At 37.2% G+C, this 20,272-nt stretch overlaps 2 protein-coding genes across 3 annotated transcripts in view; one reads left to right on the top strand and one right to left on the bottom strand.

The window, feature by feature from the left end:
* Nucleotides 1–12,723, top strand: part of AP2A2 (adaptor related protein complex 2 subunit alpha 2) — a 64,196-nt gene extending 51,473 nt beyond the window's left edge. For both annotated transcript variants that reach the window (XM_034416843.3, XM_034416842.3), the window contains exons 14-22: nt 766–939; nt 2,182–2,342; nt 2,880–2,962; nt 4,011–4,100; nt 5,047–5,170; nt 6,335–6,451; nt 7,965–8,034; nt 9,085–9,219; nt 10,538–12,723. In XM_034416843.3, the coding sequence (XP_034272734.1) occupies nt 766–939; nt 2,182–2,342; nt 2,880–2,962; nt 4,011–4,100; nt 5,047–5,170; nt 6,335–6,451; nt 7,965–8,034; nt 9,085–9,219; nt 10,538–10,615 (1,032 nt within the window). In that variant the 3' untranslated portion in view covers nt 10,616–12,723. The remainder of the gene's footprint in view (nt 1–765; nt 940–2,181; nt 2,343–2,879; nt 2,963–4,010; nt 4,101–5,046; nt 5,171–6,334; nt 6,452–7,964; nt 8,035–9,084; nt 9,220–10,537) is intronic.
* Nucleotides 12,724–15,275: 2,552 nt separating this feature from the next.
* MUC6 (mucin 6, oligomeric mucus/gel-forming) overlaps nt 15,276–20,272 on the bottom strand; it is an 83,640-nt gene continuing 78,643 nt past the window's right edge. Inside the window, exons 49-51 of the mRNA XM_087883298.1 lie at nt 19,016–19,063; nt 17,491–17,593; nt 15,276–15,520 (exon numbers count right to left, since the gene is read on the bottom strand). Of these exons, the coding sequence (XP_087739424.1) occupies nt 15,349–15,520; nt 17,491–17,593; nt 19,016–19,063 (323 nt within the window). The 3' untranslated portion in view covers nt 15,276–15,348. The remainder of the gene's footprint in view (nt 15,521–17,490; nt 17,594–19,015; nt 19,064–20,272) is intronic.

Here is a 20,272-nt window from a genome sequence, read left to right as displayed (position 1 = left end):
CTTACACCTTTTCCCTTTAGAATGGTGCATCGCTTCCATGGCTGCTGACTAGTTCAGAAGAGGAAAGGGGTGGAAACAGTGGTAATGGTAGAGGAAGTAGAGATAGTGAAGAGGAGGAGTTGCAGATGGTGATATTCCCACTGCTTAAAAGCAAGACTGAGGGTTGGTTTACCTTTAAATGTTATGGGACCACTGAATAGTGATTTGCTTATTTAGCCAGAGTAAGGGCCAACCTCTATCTTCTTTCTTTCCTCATGGTTTTGGGGGAGACCCCTGCAACGGTACACACCTCCACACCTTCTGCCTGGCAATTCGTAATTGCTCCCTCTTATAGTGGTGCCCCTTTTCAGCAACATTTCCAGCCAGTTTCTACCTTGTCTCTACTTGCTGCTGTTGAACTATCTGCCCACGTCCATTTTCTTTGCAGAGCTCCTTATTAGGAACTCCGAAGTGGAGAAACCAGATTGACTGACATTCTGGCTTCCACACTTGACAGACATGGTCTCTGTGCTTGGCGTGAAAAGAGCCTTTTAGGAAATCACCGAGGAGGGGAGAATTAGTGAATTTCTCCACTCTCTCCCAAGGGCCACCCAGAGGGCGAAAAACGGTTAATATGGTTAGCATTCAGGTGGCCTTCAGGACTTTAAAAAAAGAGAGAGAGAGAAAGAGATCCACTCCTGACTTAGACAAAGCTGTTGTTATATGTTCAGAGGTCAAAGCATGTTTCTTAACGTTTCCAAAATGTGGCTCGGTTTCTTTTTTAAGGCAACGGTGCTAGAAGAAATGCCCCCGTTTCCAGAGAGGGAATCCTCCATTCTAACCAAGCTGAAAAAGAAAAAAGGTCCCAATACAGTTACTGATTTGGAAGAAACCAAAAAGGAAAGAAGCTCGGATATCAATGGTAGCACTGAAGCCACCCTTGTAAATGCAAGCACAGCGGTAGGTTTATAGTGGATGTTTTTGCTGTTTCAGAGGGGGAGGGGGCGCAGCAGCAGAGGAATATCACCCTTGTGTAGACATTGATACTTAAGCAATTCCAGACTTTTACTGCCACATTGCCAGTAATTTGATTATTATTTGTTCTGGCCTTTACATGCCTTTAATTTTATGTGTTTTATTACTGCAACCTTACTTTAACATTTTTATAACTATTTTCTGAGTGATGATTTATAACACACACACCCCTTGCCAAGAAATCATCTTTGATTTGTTTTTATCATAGATGAGTCATGTTTTGCTTAATAAATATAAATATTTCCGGAGCAGGACTTAGTTTGTGTATGCAAAGTCACACACTCAGTTAATATTGATCACTAGACTCACAAATAGAATAATACATAAAAACAACATAAGAATGTCTTATGAGCGAATGCAGAGATACACGTTTTCCCATATTTCCTGTACTTTTAGCCGCTACCATTCTCAGACTGACACCTGAATTGATGGTTTTAATTCCATATTAGGGTTTGCATTCATTTTGTGTGTAATGGGCTGTGCACGTGGGCTTTTTCCTTTACATTCCCACCATCAGGAGCTCTGAGTCTGTTGCTCAAGTTTAACATCAACAGAATTCAAAAGTCCTGCTTGATCAGATTCTGCAGCTGGAGAGCTACTCATGTTCAGGTGCCTCCAAAGAGAAGCTCACCTTGGACCTTTCCAGTCAAATCCGCAGGGTCTAAATATGAGAGGCCAAAATGGAACGTGTGAGAATAGAAATTGGGAATCCTGCCTATATCTTTTCCAAATGGAGTCTGCATATTTTCAGAGAAACATGAAAAGAGATCTTCAATTTTATGATGACCATTCACTTTGGAGACAGACTAGTTTCTCCTGTTTACTTTAATCTCTCTCTCCCGCTTCCCCCCCCCCCCCATGTGAGTCTGTGTGTGTACTAAATTAAGGATCTTTTAAAAACTTTAGTACCATATTTATTTTAAAGGCAACATGGAAAAGCAGTGCTTTTCAAATTTGGCAACTTTAAAATGTGTGGATCACAATCCCCAGATCTGTCCAGCCAGGAAGTTGAAATTTTTTAGTTGAAGGCATGTATCTTAAAGTTGCCAAGTTTGAAAAAGATTGTGGTATAGCACCTGATCTTTCATAAACAGAACGGGTGGGAGGAAGACGGTATCTTGGCTCTGTATTTTTTTTATCATTTAAAACACTTGTTGTTCCTTGCAGTCTACTCCATCTCCTTCAGCAGACCTGTTAGGTCTTGGTGCAGCCGCAGTCACAAATTCTGTTCCTGCAACCTCAAGTGGTAGCTTGTTAGTAGATGTGTTTTCAGACAATTCTGCAAATCCTGCATCACTTGCTCCTGGTTCAGAAGACAACTTCGCAAGGCATGTGATAAATCAGTGCTTCCATTTCTTCTCTTCTTATTCCTTCCAGGATTTACTCAATGTAGTTCTTCTCTATTTCCATGAAGTTACAAAACTGTTTGTTACTTTAAGTGTCATTGACTTGTTTTTCCAAAAATAGGATTGGCTAATTTCTATATCCTCCAGATGATAGGCTGGATTATTGCTATAGAGAAAAGACCAGCTCTAAACTTGGCAGTTGCTATTGGTATAGCGCTTCTAATTAAGGCAAATGTTCATTCAGTCCTATATACCATGAATGTACATGTTTCCATATATGTTATTAGAAAGGATAAATATTTTGATCAGATTACCTACCCTGCTCAGAATAATTTTTCTATAATTGGAAACATTTTCCCCTCTAGGGCGAAAATTCAGTCTGTAATCTATCTAGATTTTTATTTCTTCTGTTATTCTTGAGTACATCTCTATCTGTATTTCCTCTCCAAGATAGACTGGAAGAATGTATAAAATTGTTTAAATATAATTTCACTAATGCAGCTATTTCTTTATTTCTAGGTTTGTCTGCAAAAACAATGGGGTCCTGTTTGAAAATCAGTTACTACAGATTGGTCTGAAATCTGAATTTCGTCAGAACCTGGGTTAGTTTATAGGTTATAATGAGCTGAAATTGTGATAATTGCTGTCTTAGATCTGTTTTTTAAAAAGTTACAATGGTTTTCAGTTTAAAGGTAATTTCTTTTACTCCTAAAGAGTTGCCCATAAAAAAGGTTTCCTTCAGAAAGTGAAGATTTTCAGAGATGCAAATCCTTGTATCCTATCACTTGATGAGTAGAAAGCTTCTGTAACTAACAGCTGCATACAGGAGGTCCTCAGTTAACAACAGTAATTTCTGTCACTAAGCAATGTGGTCATAAGGCACAATGTTGTATGACCCCATAATTTAGCAGTAGTAATCCCATTGCTGTTCTTAAGCAAGGTCGTTGAGGATTGTTAAGCAAGGACCTCACTGGACTGCGACATAAGAAAAAGTGGGAATCCAGAAGTGTTTTCTTATGCTGTTGAAATTGCATCCCAGTCAAGGAGACTGGCAAGCGAGCGAGAGATAAAGGTGGGTGGATCAGCGCTACAGAGTACGGGCAGGTGCTATGGAGTCTGAGATCCCCTGGAGAAAAAGCAGCTGGAACAACTTGTGACCTTCTGCCAGCTTCCTCATTGGCTTTGCTTGTAAGAAGCCAGCAGGGAAAGAGGTAAATGGTAATTGTGTGATTGCAAGATGCTGCAACCATCTTAATGGCAATTCAGTTGCCAAAGGCCCAAATTGCAATCACTTGACTATGGGGATGCTGCACCAGCCATAACTTTGAGAACTGGTGGTAAGACCCTGTTCTTCAACATCAGTTTTAATTTCAAACAGTCACCGAATGAATGGATGTAATCTGAGGATTACATGTATTTTAAAACTATCTATAATGGTTCCTACGTTTCCCAAGTAACCATCAAGCACATAGCATTCGTTTTGAAAAAACAAATAACCATTCATTTTCTGCTCAAAAACTCACTTCACAATTTCACACGGCATTTTGAAAATATGATAAATACATTTTTGTGAGTATTTTTAAAAAGTTCTCAGTGGACTTCATCAGTAATGTGGATCGTATGATTAAGAAATTTTCTTCTTTCTTCTAGGTCGTATGTTCATATTTTATGGCAATAAAACCTCCACACCATTTTTAAATTTTGTTCCTACGTTAATCTGTTCAGATGATCTTCAGTCAAATATCCTTTGTCACATATATAAATGAGCTATATTATATTCTAGACTACAAGAATATGATTATGTGTTACACTATCATGCATTTTTTGTTAGTTTAGTACAATGCTCTTGCTGCTTTGTTTGCCTGGCATATGGCTTTAAAAAGCAGAAAAAATGCACGGAAAGAAAAACTTTCAAATTAGCAATATAATTATAAGAAACTGTAATAAATTAGTCTTGAGATTGTGTTTGTGTAAAAGAAAATCCAGACAATTTTTATTTAGCAGAGAGCATGATGCAAGGAGAGATTCAGCTGCTTAAATCTGTCAACAGGTAGAATCTGTGATGTTTTCCTCCATTAAGGAAAGAGAGATGGTGAAGATGGGGATCTGTACTGCACAGTAAGAAGAGAAAGAGAGCTGAACTGAAAAAAAGTAAATTGTGGAAGCACTGAGAATATCAACCTAACTAATAAGAGAGAGATGCAAAATATGTCTTTTAGACAAGGAATGCAGATAAAAGTGCAGGATCCCTTTCCCAACCATCTCTACGCATATTGGTCAATGGTCTACGGGCAGAAAGCTGGTGGTTGCACTCTGGCCTGTGTTTCCAAGTTAAAGACCACAGAGTAAGAGTGAGATGACAAAAAATAATTGTACTTGGAAGGTAGATAGACCTCTTGTCTCTTCCATAATTAATCCTATGCAAACATACACATTTTAAATTAATTTTTATTCATTCCTAGTGATTTCATGGACAAATATCCCCTAACTTGACCTGTCTATAGCAATAATTTTAAGTCTTCTAACAACATCCTAGCAACCTATTTAATCCCAAACATACACTTAATCTATTTATTTCCCTTCTACCTGTCTTAACCTTGCCAAACCTTTATGACCAGATTCAATCTTTGCAAGGTTCAGCAAAAGGAGAACAACAGAAAACAAATCTGTTTCCTTAACTTATCACGTCTGAATCTGCAGACTAAACCTGTTGAACCCACTGTGGAAGGGGGCGCTCAAATGCAACAGATTGTAAATATTGAGTGTATATCAGACTTCATGGAAGCGCCAGCCTTAAACATTCAATTCAGGTATAGTTGTTTAACTTTGAACATTGTTTTTCATTTAAGTGCACTTCTAGAGGAATATCTGCAGTCATCCATTTCCATGCACACACAAAAAGTGTTATTTTGTGACCTTAAAGATTGGCTTATTGATGATGGCATAAACTTTTGCAGCCTTCAGATATAAAGCATAATCCTGGGGGGTGGGGTGTTTTTTGGGGGGATGTTGAGCAAACAGTTGAAAAAAAGAAATGAAAGAGGAACAAAAAGGAGTAAGTTAACTATTAGCATCAGCTATTCACAAAACACGTGCTGGTTTTGCCACAGGAATTATTTGAAGGGGATTAATATTGTTATCATTTATTTCTGCTTCATACATGGGCAAATTAAATATTTTGGTGAATTTTAGCTGAACTATTTCATGAGGAAATAGGCTTGACATTATTTTGTACAAAAATAGTCTTGAGGCCAGGTCCAAACCTCTTGTGAAGTGTTCTCCATGTTCCCCTCATGAGTATTATTTATCACACTGCCATTTTTAGAAGTAGGTATCACTGTCTACATCTCTGCTTTTCATTTCCCCCTTAATTTATTGAGTCACCCATGCTCTTCTACAATAGGAATATTCACTTTGAATTTTCCTTCAACTGTTGGAGCATATCCTATAAAATCTCCTGCCATCAGGCAACACCTTGGAAGCATAGAATCTGATTGCATGGCCTGGTCATTTAGACAGGGCCTGCTAACAGTCCCCACTCCTTGCAAGTTCATGAGTGTGGGCAGGATGGTGATCATTCTCAGTAGTGGCTTCCCGTTTTATGGGAAATCTCCCTCCAGGAAACACATGAATCTCCTACATTGCTTGCTTTTTGTAAGCAAGTAAAAAATATCCTCTTCCAATGTGCCTTCTCTGAGATGATTGGGATCAGCAAAAGTAATTTGCTTATTGTGCTGACTTTAAAGTTTGTGTTATGCGGCACATATTATTTGGAAGTAGAGAATTGAGGATCCAGTTTGGGATGGCTGCTACTGAGATACTTGTTTAAAACAATAGTCTGTTTTCTTTAGGGAGAGAAGAGGTAATGATATTATTTAAAAAGTTGTAATTGGGTCAAATGGTTTAAGAACTGCTGCTTATGAAAAAAAAAGGAAAGAAGATTTTCTTTAAAGGTTTGTCATTGCCGTTTCTAGATATGGAGGAACTTTACAAAACATCTCCGTGAAGCTACCTATCACACTGAACAAATTTTTCCAGCCTACAGAAATGGCTGCTAATGACTTCTTCCAGAGATGGAAACAACTGAGCAAGTAAAGTTACTTTAATCTTGCATGTCCTTAAATATTATATACTATATTAGTTTTTCCAGGTTGTCACTTGGATTTTAGTGAACACTGACACCTAGCTCAAATGAAAAAGGAACCTCTTTAGACATAAATTCATGAAGGAGAATATTTGTAACTCAGGGTTGAAATGAGGGATCTTTGGTGCTCTCTGAGTTTGGTTGTTTTCTTTTAGATGTTTCATTACCTAAATTAGGTAATGCCATGTTGTTGTTGATGATGATGATAACTAAATTGCGTAATGAAACATCTGCAAAAAAACAACCAAACTCAGAGAGCACCAAGGATGCCTTCTAAATTCATGATTTATTTATCCAGGAGCCAGGTTTGAAACTCCACTTCCTTTTTTCCTGTAAAGCAATTCAGTCCTACCTTTGAGTCTGTTTTTTGACTATGTTTGACTACTTGCCCTAAGTTCTCATTAATTTGGGGAATTATTTGATATGGGATCTCTTAAAAACAGCTACCATTTTGCAGCCACACATGTTGCCTTTTCTCACTCAGAGTTCCGGGAGTAGGCCACTGGTGGCCTACTGCTCTCTAATTTCCTTCTATCTCATTATTCTTCCTGGAAGATCCCAAACACTGGTACTCATTTATGATACAGAGATAAGTCAAACAGAAAGAAGCCTGCTACATTTGAGTGAAGCATTTCAGGGTAGAGGCTGGGCTAACACAGTCTGTAAGGCTGTGGTTTATTTTAACTTGATTGGGTATGTCACAGTGATTCACAATAAGTTTACACAACTTACTAAAGACAACTAAACTACATTAAGATTTAGTATTATACGTGAATCCAGTGAATAACTCTTTGGTTTCTGTGACTCCAACCTATCATAAATGTTCTCTTAAGTGACTCATGTGTGGAATCAATGTAAGAAAAGAGGTGAAGAGATTTAAATAGATGTTTAAACAAATGTTATACTAGTCATGCTATTTCAGAAATTCAGAATGTCAATATCAGAACTCACATATTCATCTATAGTTAGGAAACTTTCATACATTGTCAGAAACAGAATGATGCAATTTATTGTTCCAGGTTTAGTATAACATGGACTACTTTAGTTCCTATCTTTTAAGGGATTAAAATTAAATATAGAGTTGTTTAATAAATTGTGAGCATTAATATAGCAGAAGCTAAACAAATTTAGTCTTTCTGCATGTTCATTTATTTTGATGTTGGCTGAATTCCTGGAAAATATTTGGCACTTCTTCTATCTCTCTATCCATATATCCATATATTTCTCTATCCATATAACTAAAGACCAGCCTACTTAAGGATACCTGTTTGTGGTTCATTGGTTAGACCATTGCTATGCAAATCCTATAAGATTCATTGTTTAGAAGAAGAGTGCTATAAACATGCATGTATTGCACTGCTACTTCTGTGTAAAATGTGTTTACATTCTGTCATAAACATTTTGCTGCAGAAATATAATAAATATGAATTGCTAATACCAACTCTTGATGTTCTTCATAGCCCTCAACAAGAAGTACAGAATATCTTTAAAGCAAACCATCCAATGGATGCTGAAATTACAAAGGCAAAAGTTAGTATAATGATTTATCTTGCTTCGATGGTTATATTTCGCCTTCCAGCACAGTTGCTTCTGTGACTTCAAAACTTTATAATAATGGAAAATAAAGTTGTTGTCTTTAATTTGTTTTTTAAAAAACACCTGATAATGTTAGTAAAGTTAAAGCCATGGACATAACAGCTTACACATCTATACTTTTTTTAAAAAATAAATGTCTCGACATTAGGAGACAAAACAGCATGGGACTCCATTAGTTGGTAATTGTATGGTGGGAAATTTGCTTTGCTTCTTACATAAACACACGCAAACAGCCAAAGTTTTGTTCTACCAACATAGGTATTTCAGTTCTTCTTAATTTTGGTATCTTTTTTTTCTTTGCCTCTTGAAGGATTCTGTTTTATTCATTAAGAAGCAGAAATTTGTTCTGCTGTTGTGCTTGTGCTTTCCAAAATAAAAAGGTACTTTTTAAAAAAAATAAAACATAAAGCTAACTAATTATCAGATCTAAAAAAGACAGAGGAAATTTATAAACTTAGTGGCCTTTTGTTAATCAACAGCTATTCAAAATAATGCATTACATACTATGTATGTTCTGACAATCTTTGAAATGCATCTTTCCCTTGTCTATATTTTATTACCTGATTCTCAAAAATGGAAGCTCTTTCCCCCAAGAAACAAAAACTAGATTTTATCAAATTATTCCTTTTCACTATCAATTGTTTTTAGTACCCAAGTCAGCATTATTTATGTCTAAACGTTTTATGGTTGATTTGTTAGTTTATTGTATCTGGGAAAGTTGGTTTGGGTATTTGATTTTGTCATAAACCATATTTCTTTCTTTAGTCCAAACTTCTACGTTCTCCCTAATATGGAAGTTATCTGAGTCTTAATCAAGTGTGTGTTTAGCGTTCTGCTCAATTTATCATGTACATTTTATATGTCCACCTCCTTCCTTTCTCCATCTGCTTGTTGTCCAATGGCTTTCAATTAAATTAAGTAAAATTAAGTAATTTGTCTTTTATTAAGGAGATGTATTAAGTAAAGTTAAATCCTCTTTTACAGATCATTGGCTTTGGCACAGCTCTACTGGAAGAAGTGGATCCTAACCCTGCTAACTTTGTAGGTGCTGGCATAATACATACAAAATCAATACAAATTGGTTGTTTGATGCGTCTTGAACCCAACCTTCAGGCAGAGGTAATCCATGTTTATTTTATTGTCAAACCAAGAGCGTGCATCGTATGAAAGACACTTAATTTTTCGCATGTGTATTTTTACAGAAATCTTTTTTTCTAAAGTAAAATAGAAATTCTAGTGTTTTTATTGCATTAGTGATAAATATTCTTTCTCCTTTCGTTCACCAAACGCATACATAGTGCTTCATTAAAGATTGTGCTCTAACAATATACGTGCTAGCTGAATGGTGTTGACTAAGACAATGCATCCATACATTTTATAGCTTTCCCAATACTAGCTTTGCCTTGTATTCATTGTACAACCTATATAGACAATTGAGTTATTTCAAAATTACATTCAAAGTGTCGTTTATTAATCAGGAAGATCAATTGCATTGGGATGGAGTACCATTCTATACAGGTTTTGGTTTGCCTTTTTGTACTGTAAATTCTCAAGGTGAAACTCACGCTTCTTGAACTTGTATTTTCTTATTTCAGACTGATTATTTGCCTTTTTAATTTTGTGACAGCTTAACTGAAGTTGCTTTCCATTCCATTTCTCTTGTGTGCACCAGGGAATAAACTTTAGTTTTTTGGCCAGAATGTATGGACTTGTAAATATTGTGATACATGATCGTACAACTTGTAGCACTATCACTTGTGATATAGTAAGTTTGGAGGATGTAAGACATTTTGAGTAACAACCGGAATTTTTTTGGATGGAAGCAGAAGAGGCAGGAAAAGATTGCTGAGTGGGGAAGAAGTGTTAATATGGGATTCTCTGCTAAAGCAGAGTTATGCAACATCTTTAAGTCAGTGAGCATATTTGGAATTTTGGAATCAATTTATAGTTACTGTACTTTCAAAAAGTGGTTGTGACACCCATGTACCAGAAGGACAAAGATACTTCTCACTATCAGTGGTCTATACTATCCATTTCTATTTTTTCTGGACATACAACTGCCAATCACTTCTATTTTCTAAGAATACCCAAAGGTTCTAAGAATGTAAGTAAAGGTAAAGCTTCACAATGATGCTTAATTCTGCAGCTCAGTTCATTTTCTTCCATTCTAAATACAGGTAATCCTACTGATTACTATTGAACTCTTTGATTTAAAAAAATAGCCTCTTTTCCCTTTAAGCTAAAAAATGTTCTTCAGAAGCTCAGACTAGATAGCTTCGCCTCCACTGCAATTCTTTTTTTTTTCTCTTAAACATCAAACCATCGTATGATTCTAAAACATCTAAAATTGTTACAGAAAACACTTATAAGAAGGGTAGGAATTTTGGCAATTTTAAAGCCGTTCTTCATAAAACTTATTTTTTTGTTATTTTTTCAGATGTACCGACTAACACTACGAACAAGTAAAGAAACAGTCTCACGAAGATTATGCGAATTGTTGTCAGAACAGTTCTGAATCTTGACTCAAGACCAGCTTTGATTCTTTATTTCTGCCTGTTTTTCTTGTCCTGCTCCAGGAATGTCCTGTGCACCAGTGTCTGCATAAATAACTGCCATCACATTCACATTCCTGCCTTAAAGGACCTGTCCCTCTTATGTGAATAAAAGATGTGTGTAATGTAAAGTTACCTAAATGTGAAAATATTTCTGGCACAAGGAGGCCAGGAGGCATTGTGTTTGTCACCTCAACTATTTCAGGCATTTTGTCAGGAGTTGGTTTTATGATGACTTACTTTGATTAACAATGATCTAAATGAAAGGTGTTTGAATTTTTCCCCTGGAAATTCCAATGTAAATTGCTAGTAACGTTGTGGTCACTTCTCCTATCCCTGCATTGCCCCAGCAGTAATCAGTAAAGTTCTGTTTGATGAGACTGTGCAGTAGCCATCTTGCTGCTGTATTCTTTGTCAATCTTAGGCAGATCAACTTTTGAGAATGTCCAAAATGTATCAATGGGATGTGATGGGAAGTCAGGACTGTTGTAATGAATCTCACAGGTGTTGGCTTTTTCAAAATAGGCTATGGGCATTGACCTTGAGTACAGTACACAGAGGCATTAGGATATTATTTCCCCCTACCTCAAGCAATTTGTTTTAAACAGCTTTAATTCACCCTTTCATTTCCTCCAAATGATGAATTACCAAAGAGTAAAATTCTCATCAAACGCTGGAATAAAGAATCAGAATTATTAGATTCACTATTTCTAGAAAGCTCTAGTTAATCCATTGTTCACTTGGATTGTAAATTAAAAAAAAAAAAATCACATGGAGCGACACTAAAAAATTTCCCAGAGAATCTATGTTTCTATATTCTCTAGCCCTGGCTGTTACTATTGATAGGCAATTTCAATGTAATATTTTTGTTAGCATATGGGTGGGTCACACAGATACAGAAGTCTAGTATATTCAGGTCCTAAGTAAATTGTTAGCTTTTGAAAGTATAATGGTCTGATAATTGCTTTTTTGACTTCACAAAGTTGGGTGCACTATTTTCAAAAAGTCTAGCAATGATATGGTCTACTTGGTGTGAGATATGCATTTGTAATATATTTTAGAAATTCAGCCTGACATCCTTTTCAGCAAGTAGAAATAGGTTTCAATCACACTTCTCTGAAATGATTCTAAAATGGTTATCACAGTCACTCAGTAAAGCAAGAAAAAATAAGCAATGGTATCTATATTGCTATAAATGTCCTTGGGAGTTTAATCAGCTCCTTTTTTTAAAGATAAAATTGCATGTCTAAGCCAGACAGAACTATTATCCAGATTCCTCTAATTTGAGTACTGAATTACTGGTTTTTTGCAAACTTCTTAAGGTAGATTTGTTGGGCTCCACTGAATTAGCACATTTTGATAAATGAAATGGCATTAATTTGGTCATGTAATAAAACTAGGATAACTTCCAATATTCTCCTCTCACTGGAGAAATTCTAAGAGTGCTGATCACAACAAACAGGTTAATGCATCCTCATTTTTCACATGGAACTGGAAGCCATTAAAACAAGGCATAATTAGAAGCTCGTCATATAACATATTAAGAAGAGCTGCCATTTAACTTTTAAAAGGGCAGTTCTGAAGGCACTGTGGTTGCATTTATTTAATACCATGGCAAAGCACTGGTGGTCTTTCCTGTGCAGTTGTGAGCAAATGTGATTTATCCATAAAAATATAAAGATTCCAAATCAGCTGTTCATATGATTTTTGTTTCCCTAATTGGGAACAGAGAATTGAAGTACAGGTATATACAATTTATCTTTATTGGGATAACTTACTTGATTACCAAAGTTATATATCCTCTTTATCAATCAGAAATAATACTTTTTGTGGCTAAAACAGTATTAGTAATCCAAGTGCAGTATTTGTTATTGACTTGTGAAAGATTCCTCAACTGGAAGATGAAATGCTGTAAACTTAGGTCTACACTCCGGTATCTATGTATAACCATTTCAGTATATGAATTTTCAGCTTATATGGTCAACTTTCATTATAAGTGTATGAATCTGAAAATACATAACTCTAATCATGTTACCTTTAGCAGAAAAAATAAATGGCTAGAAGACTAAAATTATGTTTCCTCGTTCTCAATTTTAAGAACTTCCAATGCGTCTATTTTTTTAAAAAAAGAAATCTCTTTTCACACCAATGCAAAATTACAGTTGCCTGTTGTTTAGCTGGAGTTGGTCTTTATACCCACTGAGTTCTCCCCAAGAACCTAGGATGTAATAGATCAGTGTGGTATATGTGTATCATTATTATTATGGTTGGTCACACAGTCAGATATTTAGACTGGATTTGACATTTTTATCCACCTATTGAGTCCTTCCCAAGGATTTGGGAAAGGCAGGTATTATTTGATGGTATTAAAAGTATTGTTGCAGGATGTAAACTGTTGCAAGTAAAGCTGCCTTTTGCAATTGACGGTGATTTTGTCAATGCCAATGGTAGTGCTTCAGACATTTTGGGATTGTGCTCAAGTTGCTATTACTATTGATACTTTTTTGCTTTCTTTTCCCACAGTTGTACTACTTCTATTTGTAGGTCTTTATATTTTATAATTTTCTCCAGTTCTTCCTTTTCTGTTTTGCTGTCTACTTGATAAGACTATTTTGTCTTATCAAATGATGTTAAGTCTGGGGTATCATGTGACAGGTGCTTGTTTGTTTGAATTCTGAAGCACTTTACCTTCTTCATTTTCTATTACAGGTAGTCCTCAAGTTATGATGATGACGGAGTCTGCCCATTATAGTTGCAAGTTATCCTGGTCATTAAGTGAGGCACCACTTTGGGGTCCCCACAAGCTTTGGGTTCATTTCCCCCTCCCCCCAATACATGGTCTTCATGGATTTTTGATCTACTCCCAACCCAGCCACTCAGCTACCCAAGGGAGCTATAGGCTGGCTCAAGGGCTAGTGGGGCATGAAAAACTGTTGCAGCTTGCAAGACTCAATCTGCTCCTCAGTCAGCTCCAGAACCCAGTAGCATCCTGTTTACCTTTTAATTCTGATAGAGATGCCCGGTTGATGTGTGAGGCTCAGATTTCCTACAGAGGCGGCCTTGTGCCATTCAACATTTGCTTATGTGTATGCAAAGATGAACAGGTTCCCAAACTTTGGTACATATTCCTGTTTTGGAAGCACGCACACTCAGCTTATCACAATATAGATAGTTCTTAGTGATCACCATTGGAACCAGCCACTTGGTCGTTAATGCAGTTAAGTGAAACCACAACTGTGCTTAATGATACTACTGCAACTTTCCTTCACTTCACAGACCTGCAAAGTTCTGAGTTTTGTGAGGAATGGCAGAGGATTCATCATAAACTCATTTTTTTCATCACTCTCTTAATTGCGAATGATTGCTAAACAAGGACTACCTGTTAATTCTTCTTGGAAACTGATCCTGACTTGGAATTCATTTTTTAGAGCAGGGGTGTCAAACTGGCAGCCCGCGGGCTGGATGCGTCATGCTCCACAAATGGGAAAAACACCGCAAAAAGTCACATGATGGCAACGTGACGCAGCGAGTTTGACCCGTGTTTTAGAGGAATACAGACCAAAATTTCTATCTCAAGTTTTACCATATATTTAATCTGCTCAAATGGTCTGCTTCAGTAGCTTACCAGGTAGGGAGAAGTAAGAAAAAGTACACTCTTTTTATTCTCTGGTTTTACCTATCATTAATTTCAGCCTCATCCACTGGCAAAGATGCATTTTTTTATTTTACAAATTATCTTGATATAACGTAATACAGATCTTGGTTAACCTTGAAAGAAATAAAGTGGGAATTTAGGCTTGATTTAGTAGTGTTATGAACATGCTAAGAAATTGATTACTTTCAACTAACTTGAATATAATTTGCCTGTATTATTGGTTTTATAGAACACGGCTTATGTGTTCAACTCACATCTTCCATTTGATTAATGATATTGCTTTAATATGTTCCTATCCAATTAGATTTCCACAGTATATTCCCATGGAATGCTTTTGTAAACATACAGTACATGACCTTCCATAATCAAGCTGTTTCTGAGAGTTTCATCCAGAAATTCCTGGTATAGTCTTTTCAAAATACTCCATTCCATTCCATTCTATTCCTTTCCATTTTTTTTTGTTCCTCTTCTCCAAATATTTGATTCCCACAAATGGTACTAAACTTAATTATAGTAGCTGGATATCCTTGATTATTTTAATATGTGTTTTCTTGCAGGGAGGAAGGTGTTTGTTCAGTTACAAAGGTTCAATTACTTCTGTAAATCTTCTCTGTGGATATGATGCTCTGCATCACGAAAGGTTCAATTTTGACAACACAAAAATGGGCATTTGAAGAATGAATTTTCCATTAGATTATAGGATTAGGAAGATAGAACATCTCTCAGTTATTCACCATTAGAAACTAAAAAGCTGGCTAATATCTTTATTAAAACAGTCACTTATTTTACACAGGTAGACATTAATTTGATGAAAGCCTTATAAATAAGGCAAAAATTCATTTCATTTTCCTATCTCCCAAATAATGAATAAATTAACATAATTTGTTATCAGCACTGCTCTTAAAAAGAGTAGCTGCCTTCTCAGTGTTTGGACAAATTAATGTAAACAGGGACTCTTAACTCCAGACTTTAGGTATAATGTAAATAGCAACTGATGGTTTATTTTAAATATTGCTTCAGGGTTGATACTAGTGAATTTGGCTAGTATACACATGCCTCTACTTTGCATACACATTCACCAAATATAAGGATATGTATAAAAAGTCGTTCACTCGGGTTATCTGGATTGGGGCACGGCATCTCTATTTCCTTCTTGTAGGAAGTTTGTGGCGCACAGCACTTGCATTGTTTTTCTATCCTTGCATTCTTCTGCCTGTGAATGAGAAAAGTCTTATTTTTGATGAGGTATGCATGTGTTTACCAAGTTAATTAGCTTAAAAATACAGAAATTGTTTCCTTGGATATTGTAAATGTAAGAAATGGTTAATAATTAACACTAATACTATTGACTAATTGTATATAGACATATATCACTTCATAGTGGATTACAGAGTCAGCATATTGCCCCCAACAATCTGGCTCCTCATTTTACCAAACTCAGAAGGGTGGAAGGCTGAGTCAACCTTGAGCCAGTCAGGATCAAACTCCTGGCAGTGGAATGCAGAGTTAGCCTGCAATACTGCATTCTAACCACTGCACCAACACAGCTCCAAGTAGCTCAACAGGCAAATAGTTTGATATATTGTACCACTTTCTGTACATAAAGATACCCTAAACTTAGGAAATACGTCATGTCAGTGAGAATTCTTTACATATACACTGCTCAAAAAAATAAAGGGAACACAAGCAGAAGACATCCGAGATCTGAATGAATGAAATAGCCTTATTAAATACTTTGTTCGTTACATACAGTAGTTTTGTGTTCCCTTTAGTTGTTTGAGCAGTGTATAAACTACTGTATGTAAAGAACAAAGTATTTAATAAGGCTATTTCATTCATTCAGATCTCGGATGTCTTCTGCTTGTGTTCCCTTTATTTTTTTGAGCAGTATATTTATGTAAAATATGTAGTGTGTGTGTGTTTGTGTGTGTATCCCTATGTGAGAGATGAAAAACATCTAAAAAACGCTTCTAAAAGTTTTAATCATTATGAAAGGGAAACATACTTTTACATTTTTCTGAGTACTATGTGGAATATCACACGATTACACTATATTCATACTATTTCCTTCCAGTGATCCAGTCAGCTTTTTAAACGTAGCTAAACAATACTATACCAAATTACACTATACCAGGGGTCCCAACCCATGGGCCGTGGCCCAGTACCAGACTGTGGCTTACTTGGAACTGGGCTGCATGAGTGGTGGGCCGGTGCACATGCACACCAGTGGTGGGCTGCCCTCGGTTTGGACCGGTTCGTAAGAACCTGTAGTAAAACCGGCGGGAGGCCCTACCCACTGCCCCTGATGTTGTCATTGGTGATCTGCACATGCGCAGAAGCAAGGCGCGCACGAGCAAAGCGAGCACATGCACACGATCCTGTTGCGAACCAGTAGTAAAGGTAAGTAGAACCCACCCGATGCACATACATGTACAGCTCAATTTCTGCAAGTTGAGCTGTGCGTGCAAGTGCGGGCATACCGACCTGCCACTCATGTGACCCAGTTTCCTTCCCCCCTCCCAGCTGGGCCATCAAGCTGCAAAGGTTGGGGACCGTTGCACTATAGGTAATCCTCATTTAATAAGCACTCATTCAGTGACTGTTTGAATTTACAATGCAATAAATGAGTAGTGCTTATGACTAGTTCTTGTACTTAGAGCTTGATCATGATCCAGGAGATCAACACTTGGCTTGCAGTCATGCCATTGCAGTGTGCTGCAGTGATTTGATCACCCTTTGCAACTTTCACTGCTGGCTTCCAACAAGCAAAGTCGGTGGGCAGGTGGTTATAAATGGTGATCCTAGCACTTAACATTCATTGTGTGATTCATGTAAGGATGGCCACCGGAAGTGCCAGAACTCCCATCACTAAGCAGTGTGATCTCACAATGTCATGCTTTTCAACAGCATTTCTTAGCAATGGAAATTCTGGTCTAGATTATTGTTGTTAGGGATTAGATGTATGCAAAACTACAAACTACAGGAACTTTGGGAAAGGTATGGTCAGATTATAGGTAGGGATTAGAGCTTTTCTTATATTAATCTTAGATGAGCAAAAATAATCTGCCACCGACATATAAGCTACAGCTGGAAAAATAAATTGAAGTATTTTACTAATATGACTTCTAAACAAGTAGTAGGCCTTAACGGTTGCTGGAAAATATGGAATATTATCTTATTTACCTTGTTGATGATGGACACATGCCTTCACAACGGGTTAAAGTAACATTTGAAACACAACCCCTATAAAACACTTGTTCTTCATATTCAATAGTACTACATATCCCTGTAAAACATTAAAAACAGCAATTAATATACCATATTTTTTGAAGTATAAGACACACCTTTTTCCCCCCTAAAAGGGGGTGAAAATTTAGGTGCGTCTTATACACCGAATGTAGCCCCACCCACCCATGCCCCTCCACCCTTTGGCCTCTGCCTCGCAGCAGTTACCTCCTTGCAAGCAAACAGCAAGAAAAAACAGCTCCTTTCAGCTTCAGCGCAGCCTAATTAGCACAAGTTGATTGGATGGCCTCCCGACTGTCAGCTGATTTGCTCAGCTGTTTTGGGCAGGGCTCTGCCGCTTGCTGCAAAGAGGTAAATTGCTGGAGCAGATTTTTTTTTTCCTTGTGCTAATCAAGCTATGCTGAAAACGAAAATGAAAGTAAAGCAGGCTGTTTGCTGTTTGCTGCAATGAGGCAAAATTGCTCAGAGGCAGAGGGAGATTTCTTTTTCTTCTTTTCCTCACCAAAAAAGGTAGGTGCGTCTTATACTCCGGTGCATCTTAAAATCCGAAAAATACGGTAAGTGTAAGAACTCTGTCTCCTTTTGGTATTAATGAAGATTTAGGCTTATATGTATTCTTACTAAAAAGAGCTATTGCCACAGAGCGCTAATACACAATGCAGCACAGAACATAATAAGCATTAGATGTTATTACTGTTAATCTTTGATTTAAACAATATATTAATAAATGCAGTCCTTATTGCTAAAGATCATATAACATATTTAACACAATATTGAAAAACAATTATTTGGCTTTAGAGAATCGGTTATAAAATATGAGTGAAAGCTTTCTTTGCAAAAGTATATTATTTTAGATAAAGGTAAAAGTTTCCCTGACTAACCAGTCATGTCCGACCCTAGGGGACAGTGCTCTTTTCTGTTTCTTAGCCAAGAGAGCCAGCATTGTCCGAAGACACTTCTGTGGTCATGTGGCCAGCATGGCTATATGCCCAGGCCACACGGAAGGCTGTTACTTTTCTACTGAAGTGGTACCTATTTATCTACTTGCATTTGCATTCTTTCAAACTTCTAGGTGGGCAGGAACTGGGGCAGGAACAGAAGCTCACCCTGTCACACAGTGTTTAAGTCTTGAACTTTCAACCTTCTGGTTGACAAGTTCAGCATCTTAACCACTAGGCCGTGGTACTCTCCATACTATTTTATAGGGCAGTAATGTATCTCAGATTCATATAAATTCATATAAATTATAAATCATTCTAAGAATTATAAAATAGTATGAAACAGTTCAAATCTACATCTTGCTCAATAAATTGAAATCTTTAAAAAGTTGAAAGTTGAGTATGTAGGCCTATGTTTACTGTATTTTCCTTGCAAGCACTATTTCAATAGACTAAAGTCAAGTATGTAGTTGACTGAAGTCCCAGAGAATAATAACCCAGACATTCACTTGAGTTCAACCAACCTGGGCTTGTTGGGGTTGGAGCACTGGTTGTAATATTTGGAACAGAACCTGAAAAAGAAAAACAAATCCAAGTTTTAAAATTGCATCCAAAGTCACCGAACATCACAAATCTTTAGACAAACTTGAAATCATGTACTGCTGGTCATCCATCTGCTCAGTTTTTTCAAAAGACCAATTCTGCTAAACACAACATTATTTTCTTGCGAGAAAAAACTTGCTTTGGAGTATTGATTTATTTAATGGCCCACAATTGAATGCTGGCTCCATTTCATGGAAGATTATTATTCTGTATGAAATGTCTTCAAATTATGTAATGTAAAAAGATCTCCATTTATACATTGGACATATTCCTTCCCACATGTACCCATCCATTCCCATTGTAGCCTACACATTTGGTTTGGAAAGTTCCCCAGCCACCAGTACAAATTAAGGTGGAAGGATGTACTGATGGGCGGGGTCAATACTACGAGTAGTCTTTGACTGACAGCAGTAATGGAGCTCAGAATTTCTCTTGTAAGTCATCACAGTCATAAGTTGAGACGCCCATGTGACTGGACCTGATTTTATGACTTTTTTTGCAATGATTAAGTGAACTCTACATGGGGCTCCCCTTGAGGAGCACCCGGAGGCTCCAACTGGTCCAGAATGCGGCCGCGTGGGTGGTTATGGGAGCGATGTGGTGTTCCCATGTAACACCTCTCCTGCGCGAGCTGCACTGGCTCCCGGTGGTCTTCTGGGTGCGCTTCAAGGTCTTGGTTACCACCTTTAGAGCGCTCCATGGCTTAGGACCTGGGTACTTACGAGACCACCTTCTGCCACCAGTAGTCTCTCACCAGCCAGTACACTCCCATAGAGAAGGGTTCCTCCAGGTGCCGTCAGTCAAACAGTGTCGACTGGCGGCCCCCAGGGGGAAAGCCTTCTCTGTGGGGGCACCTGCCATTTGGAATGAGCTTCCCCCGGAGATATGGAGGATCCCAGATTTACACACTTTCCGCTGTGCCCTCAAGACCTTTTTATTTCAACAGGCTGGCCTGGCCTAACTTCCTTTTAATTGTTAATTTTAAATTTGTTTTAAAACTAAAGGAGTGCTTTAATCTGTATGGGCCAAATTATTTAATGTGCTTTTACATTGTTTTTTAAATTTTGTATTATGTGTGTTTTATCTTTTGGCTGTTCACCGCCCTGATCCTTTGGGAGTAGGGCGGTATATAAATCCAAAGTAAAGTAAAGTAAAGTAATTCTGCAATACGTAAGCAA

This window comes from Pantherophis guttatus, chromosome 1 (genome assembly GCF_059756535.1).
Source record: "Pantherophis guttatus breed Tessera chromosome 1, ASM5975653v1, whole genome shotgun sequence".
In the NCBI taxonomy this organism is placed as follows: domain Eukaryota; kingdom Metazoa; phylum Chordata; class Lepidosauria; order Squamata; family Colubridae; genus Pantherophis; species Pantherophis guttatus.
This window is presented reverse-complemented; position numbering and strand designations above follow the sequence as displayed.